The sequence below is a fragment of the Squalius cephalus genome (assembly GCF_949319135.1).
Source record: "Squalius cephalus genome assembly, chromosome: 16".
NCBI classification, from domain to species: Eukaryota; Metazoa; Chordata; class Actinopteri; order Cypriniformes; family Leuciscidae; genus Squalius; species Squalius cephalus.
Window position 1 is genome coordinate 1,635,001 of NC_137137.1, and position 27,500 is coordinate 1,662,500.

The 27,500-nt window shown below is 37.7% G+C and overlaps 1 protein-coding gene across 2 annotated transcripts in view; it reads left to right on the forward strand.

Annotated features, from left to right (window-relative positions):
* efna5b (ephrin-A5b) overlaps positions 1-27,500 on the forward strand; it is a 124,197-nt gene that overhangs the window by 83,908 nt on the left and 12,789 nt on the right. For both annotated transcript variants that reach the window (XM_079896607.1, XM_079896608.1), the window contains exon 2: positions 15,053-15,345. In XM_079896607.1, coding sequence (XP_079752733.1) covers positions 15,053-15,345 — 293 coding nt within the window. The remainder of the gene's footprint in view (positions 1-15,052; positions 15,346-27,500) is intronic.

The following is a 27,500-nucleotide window of genomic DNA, read 5'->3' on the forward strand; positions in this document are numbered from 1 at the left end:
CAGCGCTCGCTATGTTTAGAGTCTCCAGCCGCTCTCTTCCCTCTGAATGTTCCAAATCCCCAAATCAACATTCTTTCTTCTGACTTTCATTGCATGGGCAAAAACAGCTGAAACGTTCTGTAAAATATCGTGGAGATGAAAGTCATGCAGGTTTGTAACAACTCTGAGGCTGAATTTAATTTTTGTGTGAACAATCTCTTTAATCATCGCTGTCTTCATCTCTGAACTGACGCCCACTTGACCTGACCTACAGAACCCTTTCCAGACTCGTTTCATTTCTGCCAGAAGTAGGCCAAGAGGAAAGTGACGTGGGACGTGATGAAAACGGCACCAGTATCATCTCGTTCTGCATTTATCTGCAGAATGATGGCCAGATAGTGCAGAGATGAGGGGGAACTGAGCACATCATTTGCACTGGGGAATTACGGGGCTTTGTAAATTGCTTAGACGAATCTCTGGGTGTGTGACAAGAACAAAAAAAGATAACGTACTTACAGGCAGGATGATTTTATAATCTTTGATTGAAGAAACGTGGGCGAATGTCAGCTCCTATTTCACCTCAAAATCAAAAGAATACAAATAATTTGCCTATTTTTGGGACAATGCATTGTGACATTATTTTCTTTTTAACTTTTAATATTATTGTGGGTGAAATATGACAGAGCTTTGTTTCTTCAGCATCAAATCATCATATTAGAATGATTTGTGAAGGATCATGTGACACTGAAGACTGGAGTAATGATGCTGAAAATTCAGCTTTGATCACAGGATATAAATTACACTTTACTATATATTCACATAGAAAACAGATGATTTACGGTGCAATAATATATCAGATTTAAATCACAGGAATAAATTACAATTTACAGTATATTCACATAAAAAACAGCTGATTTATGGTGCAATAATATATCAGATTTAAATCACAGGAATAAATTACAATTTACAGTATATTCACATAAAAAACAGCTGATTTACAGTGCAATAATATATCAGATTTAAATCACAGGAATAAATTACAATTTACAGTTTATTCACATAGAAACCGCTATTTTGAATACTAATAATATTTCAGAATTTTACTGTATTTTTGATGAAATAAACGCAGCTCCGGCGAGCAGAAGGGTTCACATGGAGTCCCAGGCATTATTCAGTTCATATCCATGACCTTGCAGCTTCTCAGGGGGTCTGACCTCCAGCTCTGAGTCGATTCTTCATTTAGATGCTCCTGAACACTGTGTTCAGACATCATAGGGTCATAGTTCACAGGTGTCAAATCCTAATTGAGAAGACTGGATTCATTCCTCCGTAACACAGCAGCTGCTCGTGAGTCTGTGTGAATCTATAGGAGCAGTTCTTCGGGACAGTCAATCATGCGCTGGATATTTTGGCTGTGCTAATCCTGACGAAACTGTAAAGTTTTAGGCTGTAAATCTCCTGGTTAAATTGTTTTGTCTCGTGTGAAAGGTGGAAATGTCCTTGAGTCTCGTGTTTTCTCTATCAGTCGGCCAGCTCACCTGTGGACGGTCACTTATCTAAATTGTCTCAGACTGCTATTGATTTTGATTCTTGTATGTGTCAGGATTAACCCTGCTCAGAAGAGAGACGTCCAGCGTTAGATTATCTTGAGTAGACACACGTTCCACTGCCGTCACACGGTTCTTCATCTCTGAACATTTGGGTTATAGTTGCTTTCACACAAAACTCTGAATAACGTGTTATAACATTTACTATGTTAAATGAATTTTAAAATATATTCAAATAGAAAATAATACGATTTCATTATAAATTCAAATCTGAATAATAATGCTCAATATTACAATTTTTTTACTGTGAACAGAATGTGGGCGTGTCTGTGGGCGTGTCAGTCAACATAATGTGGGTGTGTCAGTAAACAGAATGTGGGCGTGTCAGTAAACAGAATGTGGGCTATCAGTGGGCATGTCAGTGAACAGACTGTGGGCGTGTCTGTGGGTGTGTCAGGGAACAGAATGTGGGCGTGTCTGTGGGCATGTTAGTGAACAGAATGTGGGCGTGTCTGTGGGCGTGTCAGTGATCAGAATGTGGGTGTGTCAGTGAACAGAATGTGGGCGTGTCAGTGAACAGAATGTGGGCATGTGTGTGGGCATGTCAGTGAACAGAATGTGGGTGTGTCAGTGAACATAATGTGGGCGTGTCAGTGAACAGAATGTGGGCCATCAGTGGGCGTGTCAGTGAACAGACTGTGGGCGTGTCTGTGGGTGTGTCAGGGAACAGAATGTGGGCGTGTCTGTGGGCATGTTAGTGAACAGAATGTGGGTGTGTCAGTGAACAGAATGTGGGCGTGTCTGTGGGCGTGTCAGTGAACATAATGTGGGCGTGTCAGTGAACATAATGTGGGCGTGTCTGTGGGCGTGTCAGTGAACATAATGTGGGCGTGTCAGTGAACAGACTGTGGGCGTGTCTGTGGGCATGTTAGTGAACAGAATGTGGGCGTGTCAGTGAACAGAATGTGTGCGTGTCTGTGGGCGTGTCAGTGAACAGAATGTGGGCGTGTGTGTGGGCATGTCAGTGAACAGAATGTGGGCGTGTCAGTGAACATAATGTGGGCGTGTCAGTGGGTGTGTCAGTGAACATAATGTGGGCGTGTCAGTGAACAGAATGTAGGCGTGTCTGTGGGTGTGTCATCTGAGGCTGAGACTAGTATTAGATTAACTAACTCATGATGAGTATCGTTTGAGAGTCCATCTGCTTTTGCTGGAAGTGTGAAGAGCAGCAGTTCTGTGACGTAAAGGGTTTAGTTCAAAAGCGATGTTAATAACACCCTTGATTAGAGAGGTTTGTAATAAGCACTCATATGTTTCTATATTGGGTGCAATGCGATGCTTTGCCTTTGAGAGATGTTATTACTGTAAGAGTCCTGTTACACATGTTGCACTTTGCTCTCTGTTTGATGCGTCTCACCCGAGCGGGAACCTTCCAGTCTCTCCCGTGAAGGGAGTCAATCCCATATATCCCCCATGTTAAAATACCCAACCTTACAGCAGGAAAAAACATGTTTACAGCCTGGTACAAAAATTGGTTTTGGTCTATATAGCTAATTTTGCCGGTGAGGGTGTTGAATTATTTTATAACTATAACTTTAAATTATATCAAGCCTTAAAGTTCTGCATAATTAAGGGCGTGGCCACTTGAGTGACAGGTGGATTGCCGCTGATGTCACAACTAGCCGTTTGTCTGCTGTTAGCGTCACGTCACCTCAGCTAATCCCAGCTGCTAAACTTAGCATCTCTGCCGTGTTTGTGCTTTTTTCGGGATTATTTCATACAATTTAATACCTTCGCCCGCGCCGTTGGATTCCGTCGTTGTCGAGTATCAAGAGAACAACCAGCGCTGGGTTTAAGTTGTTTTAAGTTACTGCATAATACATTTTTAGCTAGCAGAATAATACAGCAACACGACACACAGTCTCACTTTTAGCTATGTCTCTATTATAGTATTTTGAAGGGCAAAAACATGAACTTTACTGGCTCTATTGAACTCTGTTGGCTTTACATCATCGAGTCAGCTGTCACTTTAGCGCGGGGCCCTGTGCGGTCGCACACTTGGCACATGCCGGTAGCTTTAGCATTAGCATTTGCTCCTCAGCCTGAGCGAACTCGATCACGTCGAGCTAGGCGGGCGTGGTTTCAGCACCAGGCACCTTAGCTCCACCCATGTCCCGCCTCTTTGGCTATTTTCATTTATCCGGGAGTGACGCGCGGCCAAGATGGCGACGGCCGGCTCCGCCCACTTTAGGCTTCAAAAACGCTCTTCAGAACTACGTCTACGGGTGTCTACGGGTGACGTCACGCACACTACGAACATATTATTTTAAAGTCTATGGTCTCACCTCACGATCAGATCGCGTCATTCTGTGTGTGTGTGTGTGTGTGTTTTCCCAGATTGAGTTTTGTGTTTGCGCTCTCTGAGAGACATCTATTACACACATCATCCAGATCATCCACAGGCATTTTGGCCTCGTAGCAAAAACCCTGAAGCCTCATTAGAGCCGAATGTGGCTGCGGTCCAGTCGTGAAGAGTGAGAGAACAGCGTGAGTGTGTGTGTGTGCGAGAGAGAGAAGAGTTGTGAAGAGCGAGAGACCCTCCATCAGGCTCCAGGAACAGCTTGAGTGTGTGTGTGTGTGTGTGTGTGTGTGTGTGTGTGAGACCCTCCATCACGCTCCAGGAACAGTGTGTGTTCGTCTAACCGGCTCGAGGACGACAGGAATGTCCTGAAGCACAAACGCTCTCCGGGACATCAGAGTTTCTTCTTCCTGAGGAAATGACTGACACTTTTGTTTGAGGCCGTTGTGAAAGTGTTGATATCATAATAACACACTCTCACCGTGACGTGATTCTGGCTGTAGAGAATATGCAAACGATTGCCTTTATAAGTAACTAGCTTTCAACGGTGAGAGGAAGTGACATCAGCGGTTTGATTGACATCAGAGAGAGAGAGAGAGAGAGAGAGAGAGAGAGAGAGAGAGAGAGAGAGAGAGAGAGAGAGAGAGGACATCTATTTGTGCCTGTTCTTTCTCTTTTTCTAGATGATCATCTTAATTTACCTTTTACTCAGAAGCCAATTTCCTTGGAAGAGTCCTTGGAAATTATGATTGCTTACGTGTGCTGGTTTGTGTGTGTGTTTGTTTGTGTGTGTGTGTGTGTTCGTGTGTGTGTGTGTGTGTGTGTGTGTGTGTGTGTGTGTGTGTGAGTGAGTGAGTGAGTGTGAGTGTGTGTGTGTGTGTGTGTGTGTGTGTGTGTGTGTGTGAGAGTCTCTGTGTGTGTGTTTGTGTGTGTTTGTTTGTGTGTGTGTGTTCGTGTGTGTGTGTGTGTGTGTGTGTGTGTGTGTGTGTGTGTGTGTGTGTGTGTGTGTGTGTGTGTGAGTGAGTGAGTGAGTGTGAGTGTGTGTGTGTGTGTGTGTGTGTGTGTGAGAGAGTCTCTGTGTGTGTGTTTGTGTGTGTTTGTTTGTGTGTGTGTGTTCGTGTGTGTGTGTGTGTGTGTGTGTGTGTGTGTGTGTGTGTGTGTGTGTGTGTGAGAGAGAGAGTGTCACTCAGCAGTGACAGCAGGAATCAGCTGGAATTAAATGAAAATACAAGAACAAACACAAGCATATCCCAACATGTGTTCAGTTTACACATGAGCTTTTCTGCTTTTACACGGTTGCATTCAATAAAATGATTCACATATGGTGGATGTTTTGCTTTGTGATTCTCAGCGGAGCAAACAAATTCCAGCTGAATCTTTATAGATATTTATATTAGTTATGTTATTGGGTATGATCCATATATATATGCTTAGAAGCTGTAATGCTCCCTTCATATGCTGTCAGAATGATTGTGAAGGATTTATGAAATGAGTGCATGTGAAGACCACCGAAGTGTTTGATTAAAGACTCATGGTGAAATCATAATTACGTTTTAATTGTGAATGTTGACGGAACAGCTTAATATTGTACATATGTTGAGTTCTATTGATGAAGAACAGTGATGGAGCTGCTTTATGAGACTTGTGTGACAAAACTACATTTCCCATAATCCTTTGCGGCAAAACTACAAATTCACAGATAATTAATTAATTACACACATAAAGTGTGTTATTCCTACATTTTATGCTCTAGCACTTCATTAGGATGTTAAAAAGATTGAAAGAAATATAGAATTTCTCATCACGCCCTTTTATTCCCATAAGGATCTGAAGGCAACATAGACCATGTCCCACTTCTCTGAATGTGTTTGTCAGGTGACACAAGAGTTGATTGTTAGCTTTAAGAAATCTTAATAAAAGGAAATATTCACTTTTTTACTTTTATATTACATTATGCAAATCCTCGTCCTAGAAAACCGTGTCCTTCTATTGGACAGGGAAACAAATGTAAGAAATTCAGATGTTTTCTCATAGTTCTCAGTTCAGCTTATCCCAGTGAATGCCGTGCCTGCGGGAGGATAATACATATATTTGATAAACATATTAATAAAGACGGAGAGCGGTTTACACTGGCGTCATCCGTTTGTCTTCTTTAGAAAATAAACCTGCGCTCGGAGCCGGAGGTGTGTGTGTGTTTTCATGAGCGATGAATCTGCAGTAAATGTGCAGCTCTGCGGGGATCTGAACTCGCTCTGACCTTGATGAAACGACACATCAGAAGAACGTTAAGCCAGACCCTCCTCGTCCGCCGGATAAACTCGTTACTGACGATTCATAATTACAGATGTTTGCTTGCAGCCGTTCTGAGCAACATGTGCGCTGCTTATGAACTCTGATGCATCAGTGTGTGTGTGTGTGTGTGTGTGTGTGTGTGTGTGTGCGAGAGCAAGACATTAACCTCGTTAACTAACCATCTTAAAGGGATTGTTCACCCAAAACTGAAAATTAAGCCCATGATTTACTCACTCTCAAGTCATCCTAGGTGTTTATGACATTCTTCTGTCAGACGAATACAATCAGAGTTATATTAATAAATGTCCTGGCTCTTCCAAGCTTTATAATGGCAGTGAATGGCTGTTTCTGTTTTGAAGTCCATAAAAGTGCATCTATTCATGATAAAAGTGCATCTATCCATCATAAAAGTGCATCTACCCATGATAAAAGTGCATCTGTCCATGATAAAAGTGCATCTATCCATCATAAAAGTGCATCTATCCATCATAAAAGTGCATCTGTCCATCATAAAAGTGCATCTATCCATCATAAAAGTGCATCTGTCCATCATAAAAGTGCATCTATCCATCATAAAAGTGCATCTATCATCATAAAAGTGCATCTGTCCCTCATAAAAGTGCATCTATCCATCATATAAGTGCATCTGTCCATCATAAAAGTGCATCTATCCATGATAAAAGTGCATCTATCCATCATAAAAGTGCATCTATCCATCATTAAAGTGCATCTGTCCATCAGATAGTTTGACATATCATGGATAGATGCACTTTAATGATGGACAGATGCACTTATATGATGGATAGATGCACTTTTATGATGGATAGATGCACTTTTATGATGGACAGATGCACTTTTATGATGGATAGATGCACTTTTATCATTGATAGATGCACTTTTATGATGGATAGATTAACTTTTATGATGAATAGATGCACTTTTATGATGGATAGATGCACTTTTATCATTGATAGATGCACTTTTATGATGGATAGATGCACTTTTGTGATGGATAGATGCGCTTTTATGATGGACAGATGCACTTTTATCATGGATAGATGCACTTTTATGATGGATAGATGCACTTTTATCATGGATAGATGCACTTTTATGATGGATAGATGCACTTTTATGATGGATAGATTAACTTTTATCAAGGATAGATGCACTTTTATCATGGGTAGATGTAGTTTTATCATGGATAGATGCACTTTTATCATGGATAGATGCACTTTTATCATGGATAGATGCACTTTTATGATGGATAGATGCATTTTTATTATGGATAGATGCACTTTTATTGACATTCACTGCCATTATAAAACTTGGAACAGCCAGGACATTTTTTAATATAACTCTGATTGTATTCGTCTGTAAGAAGAAGAATTTTTGGGTGAACTATCCCTATAATGATGGATAATGAGGTTGTTCTCGTCGGATCGGCCCTCGTGTTCTCGCCACGACCCAAACTCCCAGCGGAAAACGAGCTTCCAGATGCGGACACATATGGGACGCCACAAACATTAAAACCGCATCCCAATCTGCATTCTTTTACTGCGCACTAAAGTGTGTGCTTGTGATGGGAAACTGCACACTTCAGCATAATTAATAAGACACTTTGCCAGTTTTGGGACATAATGTTATTTTGTAAAAGTTCATCTTCCACAGTTTCGAGCATTTTTCAGATGTTTGCACACACAAATATCAATTATAAATGCAAAATTACTGGGGGGAAATCTGGCGTACATTCGTACATATATATCATTATTTATAATATAATATACTGTATATAGTGCATATAATTTGGGGCACATTGATCCAATATGACATTTTTACACACACACAATCAATTTTAAATGCAAAATAACTGGAAAAATACATCTGACACAAATAGTATGGCAATCATATATACACACATTATGTATTATATAGTATATATGTATATATAAAATATTTAGGGCTGTCAAAAGATTAATCGCGATTAATCGCATCCAAAATAAAAGTTTGTGTTTACATAATATATGTGTGTGTACTGTGTATAATTATTTTGTATATATAAATACACACACATGCATGTATATATTTAAGAAATATTTGCATACATATACTGTATATATTTATACATAATTTATATTATATATAAATATATTTTTATATATATAAATGACACATTTTTCTTAAATATATACAAGCATGTGTGTGTATTTATATATACAAATTTAATTATACACAGTACACACACATATATATTATTTAAACACAAACTTTTATTTTGGATGCGATTAATCGTGATTAATCTTTTGACAGCCCTAAATATTTTATATAGTATATAGAGTATATAAAGTATATATTTACAGTATTGTGCATATGTAATTTTATTAAAATAGCTGAAAAATAAATGTTGCACGCAGAAATATTACAGTATGTCAATCATACATCTATAAAATTATATATAGTATAATATTGTGCATATATATACTTTGGGACACATTAATCCTAATCTTGCACACCGTACAGTGGGAATACAAGGCAACAGGGAGTCGGGTCTGAGTTTCTTCTCTTCTGTTTCTCGTGGCGTCTCGGTTACTTCACAACCGTCTCGATTCATGCGTGTGTCTTTTCTAAACCAGATTCGCCTCACGGGGATTGAAGAGGTTTGCAAAAGCAGACAGAGGAAGTAAAACATGTGTACAACATATGTTGACTGGTCTTATAGCCAGAAGCAGGTGAGGTGGTCCATCAACAGAACTTCCCTTCGCATTTAAAGCACTGATGGAAATGCGTGTGTTGTTTCCATCTCGGCTCAGATGAGAACTCTATACGCCACATGCTAACGTCCTGAATGCCGTCCTGCTCCACTGGAAAAGCACTCGCGATCAGGCCTCTACGGTTACAGATATTACCTGTGCATTAGGATTTATGGAAGGCAGCTGTTGCTCATATTCAGCAGGGCTTGTGGAACAGGAGCAGGTGAAGATCTGTGTTACACACACACACACACACACACACACGTGATGATATAAAGACAGGCTGCTGACGCTTTCTGTCATGGCTAACGCAGGTTTGCACGGGGAAAAGGGTCGCGGTGGACTTCCCAATTCCTAGCGGTCCTTTGGGAATAAAGGGAACGGGTTGAGAACGCATTTAGTCTGATGATGATCCAATGAAAAACTGAGGAACTAAATTCCTGATCTCAATCCTGATGGCGGGTATTGTTCATGGAGAGATATTATGATGAGACACTTTCATGATTTTATATATGTGTGTGTGTGTGTGTGTGTGTGTGTGATGGATAGGTTTAGGGGTAGGGTTAGTGTGTGTGCATGTGTGTGTGTGTGTGTGATGGGTAGGTTTGGGGTAGGGTTAGTGTGTGTGTGTGTGTGTGTGTGTGTGTGTGTGTGTGTGTGTGTGTGTGTGTGTGTGTGTGTGTGTGTGTGTGTGTGTGTGCGTGTGTGTGTGTGTGTGTGTGTGTGATGGGTAGGTTTAGGGGTAGGGTTAGTGTGTGTGCATGTGTGTGTGTGTGTGTGATGGGTAGGTTTGGGGTAGGGTTAGTGTGTGTGTGTGTGTGTGTGTGTGTGTGTGTGTGTGTGTGTGTGTGTGTGTGTGTGTGTGCGTGTGTGTGTGTGTGTGTGTGTGTGATGGGTAGGTTTAGGGGTTGGGTTTGTGTGTGTGTGTGTGTGAGAGAGAGAGATAGTGTGTGTGTGTGTGTGTGTGTGTGTGTGTGTGTGTGTGTGTGTGTGTGTGTGTGTGTGTGTGTGTGTGTGTGTGTGCGTTTGTGCGTGTATGTGTGCGTTTGTGCGTGTATGTGTCTGTGTGTGTGTGTGCGCGCACGTGTGTGTATGCGTGCATGTGTGTGTGTGTGAGCGTGTGTGTGTGCGCGTGCACGTGTGTCCGTGCATGCGTATGTGTGTGTGAGTGTGTGAGCGTGTGTGAGTGTGTGTGTGTGTGTGTGTGTGTGTGTGTGTGTGTGTGTGTGTGTGTGTGTGTGAGCGTGTGTGTCTGTGTGTGCGTCCGTGCGTATGTGAGTGTGTGAGCTTGTGTGAGTGTGTGTGTGAGTGAGCGTGTGTGTGTGCGTCCATGCGTATGTGAGTGTGTGAGCGTGTGTGTGTGTGTTCTCTCAGAAAGCTGTTAAGCGTGGGCAATCACACCTGCAGGTCTTATCAGAAAGAATCTCTATTCTCTCCATCTCTCGGGTAATGATCAGCCGTCAGACGGGTCTTCATTGAGTGTGTGTGTGTGTGTATGTGTGTGTGAGCCGATTTCACTGAGCTGTGTAATTGTCAGGGAAATAGACCAATCAAGAGGCCGTATGGAAGGCCACGTCTCTCCCGAGCAGAACGCGGAGTCAGAGAGAGAGAGCTGAGCCGGCCAGAGCCGCTGCTGGGTTTATAATCAGCTTGTAATAAATGTTCTAAAGTTGGTTGATCCTCGTCTCTGATTACAGAGCGGCCTTTCCACCTCAAACTCTCTCTTAAACAGCTGGAGCCGAACAAACACGTGTAATTATCTTAATTTGACAATTAGCCTGCCCTCCATTCCCAGCTTTTAATTACTCCCTTTCATATTAGTGGAGCATCAAGGACTTTCCCTGTGTTTTTGAGCTGGTGTTTTCCAGCAGAGGTCGTGGAGGTCGAGCGTCGTCTGCGAAACTTCCCTGCCACACAATGGGAAAATAACCCAGACAAACATATTAAAGGAATGTTCTGGGATCAATACAAGTTACAGCATCTGTGACATCTGGTCCATTACAGCAGAAAAGCATTTCCACTTTGTAAAAACAAACAAAAATTGCATTTCCAGTAATGCACTTACTGTGGAAGTCAATGGGGTTTGACATTTCACCGGGATACAAACTGTTTTAAAAGTATAGACATGATTTAACCTGATAAAATCACCTAGAAGCATTGCCAGTTTAAACTTTACAGTACATAATGAGTGCTTTAATAAAAATACTAAATTTCTGCTTTAAATCCATTTCTCGCCCCATAGACTTCAATACAAGTGCATTTACTGTAAATGTGATTCATGCTTGTTGCAGAATTAGACACACTGTTTGTGCCTGACTGTGTTTCTTTTGAACGACAGCAATAGAATTGAATTTAAAATAGATTTTGTAAAGTCCCGCTATTGCCGAGGGGTTCCTGGAAATCGGAAAATTAATGTGGAGACGATGCGATATCAATAACAAATATAAACAGATTAAAACCTCTCTAGACCTTACAGGGACATTCCTAATATGAATAATGTTCAGAATCCTGGGGCTTCAAAAGAAATATTGCAACTCTATTTTCTCTCCTCCGGGAAAAAAAAGTAATATTCGTTTTCAACAATACATTTTTTTATTTCTGCAGTTCTTGGCATAATATCTATAATAGAGCATCTAGCGAATATTTGTTTTGTAACCAATCGCACGGAGCTCGAGATGAGAGAAAGAGCTTGTGGTATTCATTTGTGTGTGTATTGAAATATTATTTGTAAAATTTCAAAAGACCACAATCTCCTTCAGTTCAGTCTGAAGTATGTCTGTGAAATTATATTTTATGGATAAGAGCAGATATATAATACATCTCTGTTGCATGCAAAACGATAATATGTACTGAATTATGTACTGAATTTGTTTATTTATTTAAACTATGGCAGTGAACATTTACCATGGTATTTATGTAACATGGTAAACGTTGTAATAATATGCATTTTTATGCTATCATACACATTAGTTTAATGATCTTTGAAATGCATAAACGGAATTATACATTAATCACTTTTCAGCCTTGACATATAAAATGTAAATATTCGAGCAAAATAAAGATAAGAGTAGATACTCTATCCTCATAGTAAATCTCTGTTGCATTTTCCCCTGAATGCAAAAAGATAATATTATGGTACTGAATGATTATTCATTCAGTACCGCAATATTAAAAAATGCATTTACAGTAATGCATTTTATTTAAAGGAATGCATTACAGTAACAGCATAATCTGAAAAAAAAAAAAAAAATTTGCTGAAAAAAAATCAAAAACAATTATGATTCACATTTACAGCAATGTACTTATAATTGTGTTAGAAATTCAGGAGGATTTAAAGCAGAAATGTGCAGTTTGCATTTTTTCAGAGCATTAATGCTATAAATATATATATATATATACACACACACACACCATGGTTTTTACATTGTGCATAAAAAAAAGCATGGCTTGCATACACTTAAGTTTTATGATCTTTTAAATGCATTGAAGCAGTTATTCATTAATCACTTTTCAGCCTTTAATATTAATTTCTTGCCATATATTTATTCTAGTTGAAATGAAAGATAACTCCGTTGCTGAGCGATGCGATGTTTGACGCTGCGAGACACTCGTTGTTCGGTGTGTCGTGTTGAGAAACTGCGGTGTGTGTTAATGTACACCTCCAGATCGTCTCAGAACATTAGCAGCTCCTGCAGGGCGAGAGAGGGGATGCTAATGAAGCGTGCTTTAATCCAGAACAGGATTATTAACTTTGTTAATTGAGTTGACGGAATGCATGGACGCAGACTGAAACGAGGAGATGCATCCCAGTGTTTTCTGCGTGCGCTGGGAACATCGGTTTTGTTGTTGAACAGATTTGGCCTTGACCGCTGCAAGAAGCACACGAGAGACTTCAGAGAACACATGAATGTCCACAGCATCGGCATTCACTGCATGCTTTTAGCTCTGATTTAAAGGGAAAGATAGAATAGTTTCAGGAGGACAAATTCAAGCATGGAGAATTTCAATTAAACGTTTCCACAGGACATTTCTCAAACTGATCCTCTGAAAAGTGTCTGTATGAACAAAGTTTTTAATCATTCGTTCAAAGTTTAGAATATAAAGTCGAGTGTATTTACAGGTGATGCGCGAACGCAAGGGGTCAGCGACCCGAAGATAGAAATAGTGTCACTTTGACAAACATTGGTTTAGAGTCAGTCAGAGGTCATTATCTTTAACGCTACCGTTGTTGATTTTCACATACTTCGCCATGTTTGAGAACCAAATAAGGGCACATGTTGTGCATTTCAACAGTGAGATGACGCCAGATTTGCTTGTCATCCGTAAACACATCATGCTTTTGGACATGTTAGTCTCTTTCGTGATTAATGAGATCATATCTTGTGTTGCACACTGGAGTTGTTTCATAACATTTGGCATAGACGTCACAGAAGAGTTTAGAAGCACATCTCAGAAAAATGCATCGTTTACACTTTGCTTTAAGGTGACGTAGTTACATATTTATTCCTTTAATAAGTACTAAGTAATATTGATAACTACATTTACTTACTATAGAGTTATGGTTAGGGTTAGGGTAATTATACATAATTTACTGTTATTACTACATGTAGTAACATGTAACTACGTTCATTCATCTAATCTCAACCCAAGGTTATTTTTGTTAACTAAAACTAAAAGCATTTTCATTAGTTGAGACAAAATAAACGTTAACTGAAATAAAATAATATATACAAAATTTGAAGTACTAAAATAAAACTAAAAACAGTTTTAAACCACAAAAAAACAGAAATAAAATCAAATAAAATATTAGAAAAATTACAATTATTTTATTTCAGCTCATTTTCATTTATTTTAACTTGAATTAGCCCTACTAAAATAATTTAAACTAAGTAACCTAATACTAATAAATAATAATTATTATTTTTAACATATTTTACATATGCAGCAGAAACAAAATAAATGCAATCTTAAATAAAATATAAAAAATGCCAAAGTAACATTTGTCATTTTCATTGAGTTAAATTTGAAATACTATAACTAAAACTAATAAATTCTATAGATATATATTTTTGTAAAAACACTAATGAACTATTGAACAAAAACACACAATAAAATCACTAAAACTTAACTAAAAGCTAAACCAGAAAATATTAAATGACAATCTAATTCAAAATATCAACAGAAACTATAATAGTAGTATAATAATACTAAAATAACCACTCTGAGCAATTTATGAGCACAATCTCATCTAAACTCCAATCATTTCAACACAAATAATCCATGCATCAGTCCTGACGCCCAATTGAGTTAAGTCTGTGTTTGTGTTGTTAATGTGTGATGTGTTTTTAAGCATTATTAATGTGAATGTATCTATGTCACCAGTGTCAAAGAGAAATGTCCACTCAGTGACAAACAGAATGGACAATAAAGTTCAACTCAACTCATCGCTGTGAAAGAAAAAGCGAATATTTCTCGGAGGAGTGTGTAATTTGTGGGTGGGACGGGTTTTAAAACATCTTGCGGCACAGATGTTCCAATACAAATAAATAAAACATCTCTAGTTAACTACACTGTAAAAAAAATGATATGATCATTAAGTTATGACAACATGTTTTTACATTGCTTTAACTAATCAACTTTTCAACTTTTTTAAAGTTAACACAAGATTCAACTCATTTCTTTTAAGTGATTTCAATCAATGTCATTTAAGTTGAAATGACTTAAACATCAAAGTTAATTGCACTTAAAAATTTAAGGCAGCAACTTTTTGGCGTTTGATGAGGAAAAACCCGATACGAGTGCGGATTAGAACCCGGAGCCTCAGACACCGCAAAAGTCCCACCACTTGACCATGAAAGTACACAAGCAAAACTTTGCGGATCTATGGATTTATTCACGTCAAAATTCTCGGCATTAACAATATTAATATTAGTAGCTCTCATTTAACAACAGATTAAACCCATTATTTAAATTGGATGGACATCGTAATGTTATTTTTTCCCTGAATATTGTTATTGTACATGTATCTGACACACACACACACACACACACACACACCTGTCCCACCCACTTTTTACAACACAGTTCCGCCACTGGTTCTAACTCGTTTGTCTGTGTGTGTCCTGCAGGTTTCAGCGTGGAGACTATCACATCGACGTGTGTATAAACGACTACCTGGACGTGTACTGTCCACACTACGAAGACTCGATCCCCGAGGAGCGAGCCGAGCGCTACGTGCTCTACATGGTGAACTACGACGGCTACAGCACGTGCGACCACACCGCCAAGGGCTTCAAGCGCTGGGAGTGCAACCGGCCTCACTCGCCCAACGGCCCGCTCAAGTTCTCCGAGAAGTTCCAGCTCTTCACGCCGTTCTCGCTGGGCTTCGAGTTCAGGCCGGGCCGCGAGTATTACTACATATGTGAGTGAGACGCACCACACGACTGAACACGATAGGCTGCTTTATAATCTCAAATCTGGCAAAAACGACCTTTAACATTAATAGGTTTCACACATTACACTGTAAAAAAAATGTACACATTAAATTTACGGAAAAAAACTGGTTACCAGAAATTTCCTGTAAAAAATACAGTAGCAACATTTCAGGTTGTACAGACTTAACTTAAAATTTACAGTAATAAACCGTATTTAATTATCTGATATAATGTTAATATACCGACCTATTCAAGTATTAATATCTGTTTTGTACCATTATAATACACTGACAACCACCAATCACAGGGGTGATGAGAGTCACAAGCTCATCACAAATAGTTCTTTCACAAGAAAGTTAATAATAACATATAGAAGCTGCACAGTGTCATTCACACCATCATGGTAACACACATGACATTTTAAAAATACAATAAACAACATTAAATGTAACATAAAACCCTAATGTACATAACTGATTAGAAAAAACTAAGAAAACTATGACGAAACATAGTTATTTCAACAAAAATACATGTAATGTGAAGTGTCACGCAGGGAATTGTGAGAATGTCAATTTACGTTTTTTTCCACTGTAAATTATACAATGACTTGTTTGTTTTTACTTGCAAAAACTGTAAATTAAACGGTATGTTACAGTAAAATTACATTAAATGTACCATTAGATCACAGTTATTTACCGTATATAGTAAGAAAACTTTCTGTTAACCAATTAACAGTTTTTCACTGTAGCATTTTTACAGTCTTTTACTGTTAAAATCACAATCATTTTTTACAGTGTACAACAACAAAAAACATGAGAACATATGATTTTTAAAATCATTTTATGTAATGGCTGCACTCCAAAACAAAATTATGTTTACATATGTCTTGTTTTCCAGCAAAAATATATAAACATTCATAAATCAAGGTACATTTACCGGGGAAACACAATGACCTCTTGAGATTTTAAGTCTTGTTCAACCTTCTGGTTGGATTTTGGTGGATTTTTTTCCACATAGCAGCAAAATCGACTTAAAATACTTTTTTTGTCGTACATATAAGTGTTAAAGGAGAAGTTCACTTTTAAAATGAAAATTCTGTCATCATATACTCACCCTCATGTTGTTTCAAAGCTGTATGAATTTCTTTCTTATGCTGAACAGAAAGGAAGATATTTAGAAGAATATCAGTAACCAGACAGTTTTTGGGTCCCAATGACTTCCATAGTATATTTTTTTCCTACTATGGAAGTCATTGGGACCCAAAAACTGTCTGGTTACTGATATTCTTCTAAATATCTTCCTTTCTGTTCAGCATAAGAAAGAAATTCATACAGCTTTGAAACAACATGAGTGTGAGTATATGATGACAGAATTTTCATTTTAAAAGTGAACTTCTCCTTTAAGTGTTATACTGTAATTGTAACCTTAACAAAACTGTCAACTTTGATTTGAGTACGCCCACAATAACAACAAAACTCGATAAACAAAGCATAAACTTAATCAGATTCATCTGCTGGAAAATTATCTAAATGAAGTGAGAAGAACAAAGATCTGCCAATGGAGTCAGAAAAATTATCTCATTTTCACTTTGAATTAAGATTATTTTTCTGACTCCATTGGCAGATATTTGTACACGATTGGCTGCTTTGTAATAAATCCTGCTGTCATGAGGTTATGTTTAAGTACAGAGAATAACAGCTTGGATTTCTGTAGTTTTAACTAGAAAAGGAAGGTTGTCTTTGTCTTGTTTTATTTATATAGCACTGCTAAAAATAACCGAAGTGCTTTACATAAAAAGAAAAAAGATAAAACATACATATTAACAAATCTAACATCACATACACCAGACTGAATGTTGGTCTAAATGTTGGCTCTGTCTGAATGTATTATGTTTGTTGCTGGTCAATTTGACTCGAATTGATTTTTGAGTTGTCAGAAATACTTGTTAACCTATAATCTTTTTTCTTCATAACTTCATAACTGAAATTCGCATTTCGGATGATGGAAATGCATGCAACTTTTCGACAATCTCATGTGTTGTGGTATGTGGGTACAAAGTTTATGATTATGATATTTTTGGTCCAATTTGGCCCATATATTTGAATGGTTAACCCTTGTATTTCACCCTTTATCCATTTAACCAGTGTATTAAGTTCAGATTCTAGGTATTATTTTTGTATTATATGGACCCTAACTGGATTGACTAAAAAAAAAAAAATAGTAACAAAATGTATAATAGTATATTATTGATAGTAAAATAACCTCTCTGAGTGTTTATGAGCAGGAAATGATTTTGTATCTTTAAGTACAGAGAATAACAGCTTGGAATTTTGTAGTTTTAACTAGAAAAGGAAATGTTGCCTTGTCTTAATGTATTATGTTTGTTGCTGGTCAGTTTCACCTGAATTGATTTTTGAGTTGGCAGATATACGAGTTAACCTATAATTGTTTCTTGATATATTGTGACCTTTTCACCTTTTCGCAAATGCATGTAAAGTTTCTACACTCATGTGTTGTGGAATGTGGGTGTAAAATTTATGATTATGATATTTGTGGTTCAATTTGCCCCACATATTTCATGGTTAACCAGCTTGGCGTTTAGTAGTTTTAACTAGAAAAGGAAAGTGAAAATTTCGCTTTGTCTGAAACTATCATGTTGCGGGTCGTTTTGACCCGAATCGATTTTTGAGCTGTCAAATACTGATGATTAATCTATTATTTTGTTTTCTTGATATTTCGTGACTTTTTCTTATTGCGGATCATGAACATTCATGCAAAGTTTATACACTCTGACGTGTTGTGGAATGTGCATATAGAATTTATTTTGGGAAATATGATGTTTGCGGGTCAATTTGGCCCACAACATTTTCATAATTGATGAACTTTGCAACATTGACACAGTTATTGATCTGAACTGAATCAACATTGAACTGAATTGATCACATTCTGGGTATGATTGTTATGGTGCAGGTTCAATTTACAATAACTGGATTTGACCATTTTTACCAAAATATTTTACCAAAGAAATCTGGAGAAAAAAACAACCTTTAACATTAATAGTTTTCACACATTACAATAACAAAAGACACAAGAACATATGATTTTTAAAACTGTATTTAATGGCTATAATGCAAAACAAAATTATATTTTCTTCCTCAGTATTTTTGTCTTGTTTTCCAGCACAAATAAATAAACATTCATAAATCAAAGTACATTTACTTTTTTGTCATACAGACAAGTGATATACATCATTCGAAACATCATAAAGTCTACTTTTATTGGCAGACACTCACAATAACAACAAAACTCGATAAACTAAGCATCAATCTTCATCACATTCATCTGCTGAAAAATTATCAAAATGAAGTGAGTTTGTGCTTATAAGAAGAACAAAATATCTGCCAATGGAGTCAGAAAAATAGTCTCATTTTTACTTTGAATTAAGATTATTTTTCTGACTCCACTGGCAAATATTTTCACTTAACTTAGATTTTTCAGAAAACAAGACTAAAATCAAGATTAATTTACTTAAATAGCTAAATTACATAAGATATGCAATTTAAAACCATTTTTGCAGTGTATTTAAAAAAAAGTTTTTTTTTGGAAAATATTTGGAAATTCTTTACTTATTCTTTTTTTTTCCTTTTTTTTCTGAAAGTCAAACAGCAAAAGCAACACTAAGATACAAATGTACACCATCAACACATTGTAAATCTCTTCGGATAAAAGCATCTGCCAAATGCATAAATGTGCACACAAACACCCAGAGGTGAAATGCACCCTTTTTCTTTCTTTTTTTCAAACGTGGCTTCATGCAAGCTTTTAAAATGACAGTTTTAAAGTTTGTTATGAGGGTTCGTGGATCAGAGAGATGTTTGCTTTGTTCAAGCACACAATATGAGGTCATGCTAAACAGTAATAAGATGAAATACTCAGAGACCAGAAATACCTGTCAACCCAGGTGTGTTTCGCATCGAGTTTGATGTGTTAAGGCCTGCATGTTGTTCAATTTCAAGCAGTTTCAACAGCCCTAATATAACTTTATTTCCCCCACTGCATGTCAGTGACAAGGCCGTTTGTACATTATAAGAAAATGCAATATTTTCTCTTGTTGAGATTCATTTTCAAAGACAGCATAAAAAATCCAAGGAGGACAGAAATCAATATGAATCAATATTTTATTTTATTTTTTAGAGAAAGTGCAATTTGAGTGTTTCGCTGAAGGACAGCTGTCTACAAGGTGAGATGAAAATAAAGGCAAAGCTCATTAGTTTTCCCTCATAACGTTCCTGCGGGACCTTCACATCGTCACCGTGTCCCGAGGCCTTCTCACATCGAGAGCCGTCATTATGTGCTTGACTAGCCGGTGCTGCTGAGAACGTGAAAATCATAAAGCATATCGTTCTTCTCACGAGTCCATCATCCTCCCTCGGTCCAAAGCGAACATCTGTGAAATGCGTTTGCCCTCTCTGACTGATTGTGCGTCTCACTCCACGGATCCGTCTGTCCCGCGCTCCAGTCTTCACATCTTGCCAGCTTTTGTCTCTCTGGTGAACAGCGTAATTAATACACATCATGACAGTCATGTTGAGCGTAATTCCAAACAGAAAGTCAAAGCTGGAGTGTGAAGCGTCCCACTTTTAGTTGCCATATTTCACAATGACTTTTTTTATCAGACGCTATTATTATCTGTATTAAGAAAGGTGATTTCACAATGCCGGCAGTTAAAGATGTCAGCTTTCTCTGGCAGGAATATTTAAGCAAATGTTCAATTAAAACCTCCTTTCCAGTTCATCCATCAAGCTTTCATTTTGACTATAATGGAAACTGTCCAATTTCATTGTAATAGTGTTTTATATCAAGCTGACATCCACATTACTGTGCATTTAATAGTTATATTATTCAACAGATTGATTGTGCTTACATTCACTGAATGTTTAATTGGTCACTTTTTTACTTGACCTTTAAGGTCAGGGAAAAAAAGATTTTAAAACCTGCAGGTAGACGTAAAAAAGTATCTTTCTCCATTGATGGCCATTCAAAAATTAATTTTTAATTAATTATTTTATTTTATTTTATTTTATTTTATTTTATTTTATTTTATTTTATTTTATCTGGCTGCGTAAAAACCTCTTTCTCCATTGACAGCCATTAAAGAATTACATGTTGCAAGCAACATAGAATATAATATAGAATATAATATAATATTACAATTATAAATAATATTGCTAATATGTTGCCAGTGTTTGATTTATTTATTTATTATTACATTTTTTTAATTCATTTATTTTTTAGGCTCAAGGCTCATCGAATTTTGAAATTACTTTGATTGGTTTGGGACTAATAGCTAGTCAATAATGATGTCAAGACACATAGCGCTTTCAAAGCAGCTTCACAGTAATAAAACAGTAAAATAACAGTGAACTGTGTCATTATTCAGATCAATTCAGTTCAATGTTGATTCAGTTCAGTTCAATAACTGTGTCAATGTTGCAAAGTTGATGGACACACCAAGAGAAATGAATAACAAATACATTTCATGCAATAACAAAAAGTATAAAAACTAGTTCAATGAAATTAAGTTGGATTATTTTACCGTAGTTCTGTTTGCTGTGTATTTTTATGTCTATTAGAGTGTCGATCAATCACAGCTCACTAGTTTTGCCAATCTTGAATGTCTGTGTTCATGGACTGTTGTTGAGTGAATAATCGCACACGCTCTTCAGAAAAGAGAAGATCATTATGGTTCAGGTTCAGTGTCATTCCCGAAGCTTTCAGATGGTGCTTTTCCGTCTCTGGAGATGGTGACATTTCTCTGAATCAGTCGTAAAGGTGCTGCTGATAACGGCTCGGAAGAAATGTTATCGTCTCTCTGTGATTACGGCCATTTCTCTCAAACAGTGACTGACATTATCACATCAGACGTCACGACTCTAATCGCATCAGTTCAAAGAGGACTTTTAGTGGTTCTCCAACTGAATTATAGTCTTGTGAAGTGGGCATACGCAGCCAAAATGATTTTATTACTTTGAGTTTTGTTGTTGTTGTTTTCCAGCACAAATATCTAAACATTCTTAAATCAGGATACATTTACTGGAGAAGAAACATGACTGAAGATATGATCAAAATTAAGTGAGTTTGTGCTTAAAACAAGAACACATATCTGCCAATCGAGTCATAAAAATAAACTTAATTCAAAGGGAAAACAAGATTATATTTTCTGATTCCATTGGCAGATATTTGTTCTTGTTTTAAGCAAAAACTCACTTTATTTTTCTTTAAACAAGACTTATCTGAAGTAATTTTGCTTCTCCAGTAAATGTATCCTGATTTATGAATGTTTAGATATTTGTAGAAAACTAGACAGAAATACTGAGAGAAAAAAAAATTGTAGTGTAGTGTCAAAAAGAAAAAAGACCATTTGACTGACTTGTAAAGAAATTAATCCCAGTCTTTTTTGATTGCATGTGGCATTTAGTGGGTATATGATTATAAACAAGATATATACACATTAAAAATAGATTTTTGAATCGAACAATGAGTAGAACTAAACTGTGGGCTTAAATACAACGAACTGAACAAGAAACAGGTGTGCAAAACTAATCAGTAACCATGACAACAAATAATGAATGAGAACTCGGGCAAAACTAAAACACTATGGAACTAAACATAACCCTCACAGTTTCTTTGTAACTGTATACTAGCACTTTCTGAGTGAAAATGAAGTGCTAATGCAAATTGTTTTCAGTGTATGATTAAAAGCAGTTCCTCCAGAGGTTTGTGGATTTAATGTGGATGGGAATGAAAGCAGCCTGTGTGTGTTTGAGGTGCCAGTAATGTCAGCGTGTGTGTAATATAGTCGGCAAACAAAGATAACATCAAACGCTCCTATAATGTATTTCCTCACACAAAAACGAGCTCGCTGTGACAGAAGTGGGCCAGCGTTAATCAGAGTTGCTTTACAAATGCGCCTGTGATTTACACCAGTCAGAGATTTGTCGTGTGATCACATGACCAATTTGTCTGCCAGCATTAGAGTTTATTGGAAATGCGGATGTACAGACAAATTGCTGCTTGCGAGATAAAAAAGCCCCCGTCATGTGTGTTCTTTCAGCGGGGTCAGAGGTCAGCTGGAGCTCTTGTGTTCTTCTGCTGTTATCCACTCGAGCAGGTTAATCGAGACATGAGGTCGAATCAAACCCAGGATGTAATTCATCATGCTTTTGTCCTGTCAGCTCTCTTGGTGTTCAAACAGTAAGGGAAGGATTTCTCATCTCGGACACTGCAAATATTACTTTCTTCCTCAGTGTTTCTGTCTTCTTTTCCAGCACAAACATCTAAACATTATTAAATCCAGATGCATTTTCTGGAGAAGCAAAATGGCATATGTACTGTAAAGGGTCGTCCACACCAAGAATGATAACTATAACAATAACTATATTAGCATCCACAATTTTTTTCAGTTTATTGTAAGCGCACCTCAGTTTTGCCGTCTGTCGCTTTAAATGCTCAAGCTCTTTAAAGCAGGATGGATTCTGATTGGCTGTCAGTGTTTTTAATATTCATAAGTTGGATTGTTTCTCTGTCGTTATTGTTATAGTGCTGTGGACTCTGCTATTATTTTACATTTAGAAATTATTTTCAAAACTAAGGGCCCTATTTTAACGATCTGAAACGCAAGTATCAAGCGTGAAACGCAAGTAACTTTGTGGGCGGATCTCGGGCGCTGTTGCTATTATACCGGCGGGATAAATGACTCTTGCGCCCGACACAAATCTAAAATGTGTCGGTCTGAAGTATCTTCATTATTCATAGGTGTGGTTTGGGCATAACGTGAAATAAACCAATCAGAGCGTCATCTCACATTCCCTTTAAGAGCAGGCGCGCTTGTTCCATGGCGGATTGCTATTATAACGGCGGATTTGCAGGAGCGGTTCACAGCCGAGGAGACCGACGTTCTCGTCAGGGCCGTAAAACACAGAGAAGTGACATTGGGGATGGAGAAACACACTCAAATTAGCTTCGGTTAAACAGGCGTATAATAATTTGGGTAAATGTGTAAGCTAGATTTATGCCTATTTTCTCACATCTTCATGGACACAACAATGATTTCCCTCGTGTGGTAATATTTTTCCTTGTAATAATGTATGATTTGCAAAAATGAAAACTGCTGCTTCTGTGTAGATGAGAGAATCAAAGTGTATGTGCGTTGTGCACACGCTACATTGATTATGGCCAAGCATGCGCCCTTAAAATAGCATCTGAATAATATGAGCAACGCCACTGACCAGGAAAAACCTCGTCTAAAGTCAGTGGCGGAATTGTTTTCTGGAACTGCAAAATAGCACCAGGGAACGTTTGCGCTGGAACACGCCTCCTCTTTTCCCTGATCCGCCCCCGGGAGCGCAAGTTCATTCCCTAATTTACCGACGTGCGTCTGTGGAGGGAAAAGTCCGCTGTGTGCGGGTGCAGAATAGGAATGATACATGCGTCGATGTACAAAGTCAATTGCGCTGGGTGCAAGATAGGGCCCTATATCTTTATAGTTATATTTATCTTCAATGGTGTGAACTGTGAACAAGTTTTGTTTTCTGAAAAATGTATTAAAATTAAGCTCATTTATGCTTGAAACAAGAACAAATATCTGCTAATGGGGTCAGAAAAATAATCTTGATTTCACTTTCAATTAAGTTTGTTTTTCTCCATCGGCAGATATTTGTTCTTCTTTAAAGCACAAATTCACTTGATATATTTTCCAGTCTTAATATCTCATGTATCTTGATTTATGAATGTTTAGATATTTGTGCTGAAAAACGAGACAGAAACACTGAGGAAGAACATCACAAGCGCTGTTTCTCTTGAAAGAGATGGTGAAAATGGAAAATACAGGAAGTTCTTATAATGTTCACATCTGAAATCTATTGAGCTGAATACAGTATGAGCTGTGTGAGTGTGTCTCTCTCAGGTCAAAGGTCAGGGCACGGGTCAGCTGACCCCCCACTGCGAAACGCTTGAGACAGCATCTTTTTCTAATATTGTGAATTTAAGGATGGATTTTAATCTCTCAGGGTCTCCAAATCCAATATTACACGAGAGATTCAGTGGATGAGAGGAGAATGAATCACGTTTTGTGTCTGACGCGAGTGGAATTGGAAAATCTGGATGTGGTTTGGAGTCTCGGGAAAAGCGCGGGGGGTTTATGATCTCACGTACGCTTATTAAATCAGGGTTTACCTTCCCTGTGACCGTCTATCGACTGCTGCAGTTTTGATAGATGCTGTAAGTGATGCGGTCGGTGCCTTTCAGGATTAAATGTTAAATTCCTGACTTTAAAACATTAATCAGGATGCTGAATTGGAATTTAAATTTGAATGCAAATGGAAATTGTTCAATTAAAATGGAACCAAACTCGACATAAACAAATTCAACTGAAACTGTTGTGTCAGTTTAAATGAATGAAAATTCAAACTGTTTAAAAGTGAATATATTATAATGAAAAATAGATTGTTATATACACTATTTTTTCTTAAAGAGCAAGGATGAATAAATTGACCAAAAGTGATTTATAATGTTACAAAAAAATTCTTTTTAAAATAAAAGCTGAAAAAATTATATTTATCAAAGAATCCTGAAAAATAAAATGTATCACAGTTTCCACAAAAAAATATGAACAATGATAATAATCATAAATGTTTCTTGATCCTCAAATCCTCATATTAGAGTGATTTCTGAAGGATCATGTGACACTGAAGACTGGAGTAATGATGCTGAACATTCAGCTTTGATCACAGGAATAAACTACACTTTACTATATATTCATATAGAAAACAGCTATTTTACATTATAATAATATTTCACTGTTTTTACTGTATTTTTTCAAATAAATTTCAACGTCCTCTTCAAACTTTTGTATGCTGCGACCATTTCAATTTAGACTCACACATTCTTAAATTCTGTATTTTGCCTGACCCTGGTTGTCATGTTAACGATGATCAGTTTAATGGCGTTTCATGACTTGAGTTTATCATATTTCTGTGCATGAGCTTTAGTGTCTCACTGTCCTCAAAACTCCTGCGCTTCATCTGTTCTCCTGCAGTGTGAAGGAGCACCATCACCATCATCATGCCTTTGATAAATGGAACCTTTTCCTTCTCTTTGTTTTGTTCCGTCTGATCCTCTGGGTCGCAACACTTCCCGACTTCCCGCCGTTTTCCTCTTCCTGTGTGTGTGTGTGTGACTGTAACATTCAGTGGCAAACGGCCCGGACCTGCCAGACAGCATGTTACACTTACTGAGAGACACTGCCAAAGAGCGTCTGTGAGCAGATCATCACACACACACACACACACACACACACACACACACACACACACACACACACACACACACACACACACACACACACACACACACACACACACACACACTCATACTCTCACAGACACACCCACACACACACACACTGGACGGGCTGTGAACTTCCGGGGACCATGTCCTTGTCCTTGTCCATGTCCATGTCCATCCGTGAGAATTGTCCTAATCTGTGTTGACTTCAGATTGGGATATGTGTGTGTATCCAGACTGCAGATCTGCAAATAAACAGAGACTCGAGTGCTTTAGTAAATAACATGTTTAATTCAGTGTACCAGCAGTCTGAGGTCCTATTATAATCACTCTTTCTTGACCATCTTTCTCCATTGATGGCTATTCAAACACATCTGTGTATTCTGAATGAAAAAAAACAACAACAATAACATATATATATATTGATAATATTTCAGTATATTGAGATGTTCTTGGAGGCTCCTAAAATTGTGAAATTCATGTGTTTTATTGTTGTAATGACGAGAGTCTCTGATGTCTTGTTGAAATTAAAAGCACATTAATTCACAATGTGTTCTCACTAGATAACAGTGCAATTGGCAGAAATTAGATTGTGTGTGTGTGTGTGTGTGTGTATGTATGTACTGTATGTATGTGTGTGTGTACCTATACTTATATTTTGGGGACAAATTTGTACCCAGAAGTGACCAAAACCATATAAAAATAAAGTAATTAAAGGTTTTTTGAAAATGTAAAAATGCAGAGAGTTTTCTGTGATGGGTAGGGTTAGTGTAAGTGGACAGAATATACAGTTTGTACAGTATAAAAACAATTGTGTGTGTGTGTGTGTGTGTGTGTGTGTGTGTGTGTGTGTGTGTGTGTGTGTGTGTGTGTGTGTGTGTGTGTGTGTGTGTATATGTTCTGATTAGTGTCGGTGGTGCAAAACTCACTGCTATACACAAGAGATTCTCTGTGGTTGTCAGGGTTATGCTGTGCAGTTGCTAGGGTATAATGTGTGGTTGCCAGGGTGTTGCTGTTTGATTCTGGTGGTTGAAAGGATGTTCTGTGCGGTTGTTCTTTGTGGTTGCAAGGATGTTCTTTGTGGTTGCTGGGGTTTTTGTGTGGTTGCTAGTGTGTTCTGGTTGGTTCCCAGGATGTTGCTATGTGGTTAATAGAGTGTTCTGTATGGTTGCCAGGGTGTTGCTATGTGGTTCCTACGGTGTTTTTGTGGTTGCCAGGGTGTTACTAACAGGTGGTTGGTAGGGTATTCTGTGTGGTTGACAGGGTGTTGCTATGCAGCTGCTGGGGTGTTCTATGTGGTTGCTATGGTGTTCTGGCTAGTTTCCAGGGTGTTGCAGTTTCTAGTGTGTGGCTATGCAGATGCTAGGGTATTCTGTGTGGTTGCCAGGGTGTTTCTATGTGATGGCTAGGGTATTATTTGTGGTCGCCAGAGTGTTGCTATCCAGTTAGGGTGGTCTGGGTGGTTGCCAGGGTGTTGCTAGGGTGTTTTTTGTGCTTGATTGTAAGGTGAAAAGTGTGCTGCACCCTCAAGTCTCAGTGATACACTGCAAAAAATGCTATTCTTACTTTTTATTTTTGTCTTGTTTCCAGTCCAAATATCAACAAATTGTTAAATCAAGATGCATTTTCTATATAAGAAAAATGGCGAGATATTTAGTCTTGTTTCCTGGGAAAAAAAAAAAAAATCTCTTATCTGAAGAAAAAAAAAACATCTTATTTTCCGTTTGCATTTATTTTTCTCAGCCCATTGGCAGATAATTTTACTTGTTTTAAGCTAAATGCATTTAATTAAGATGTT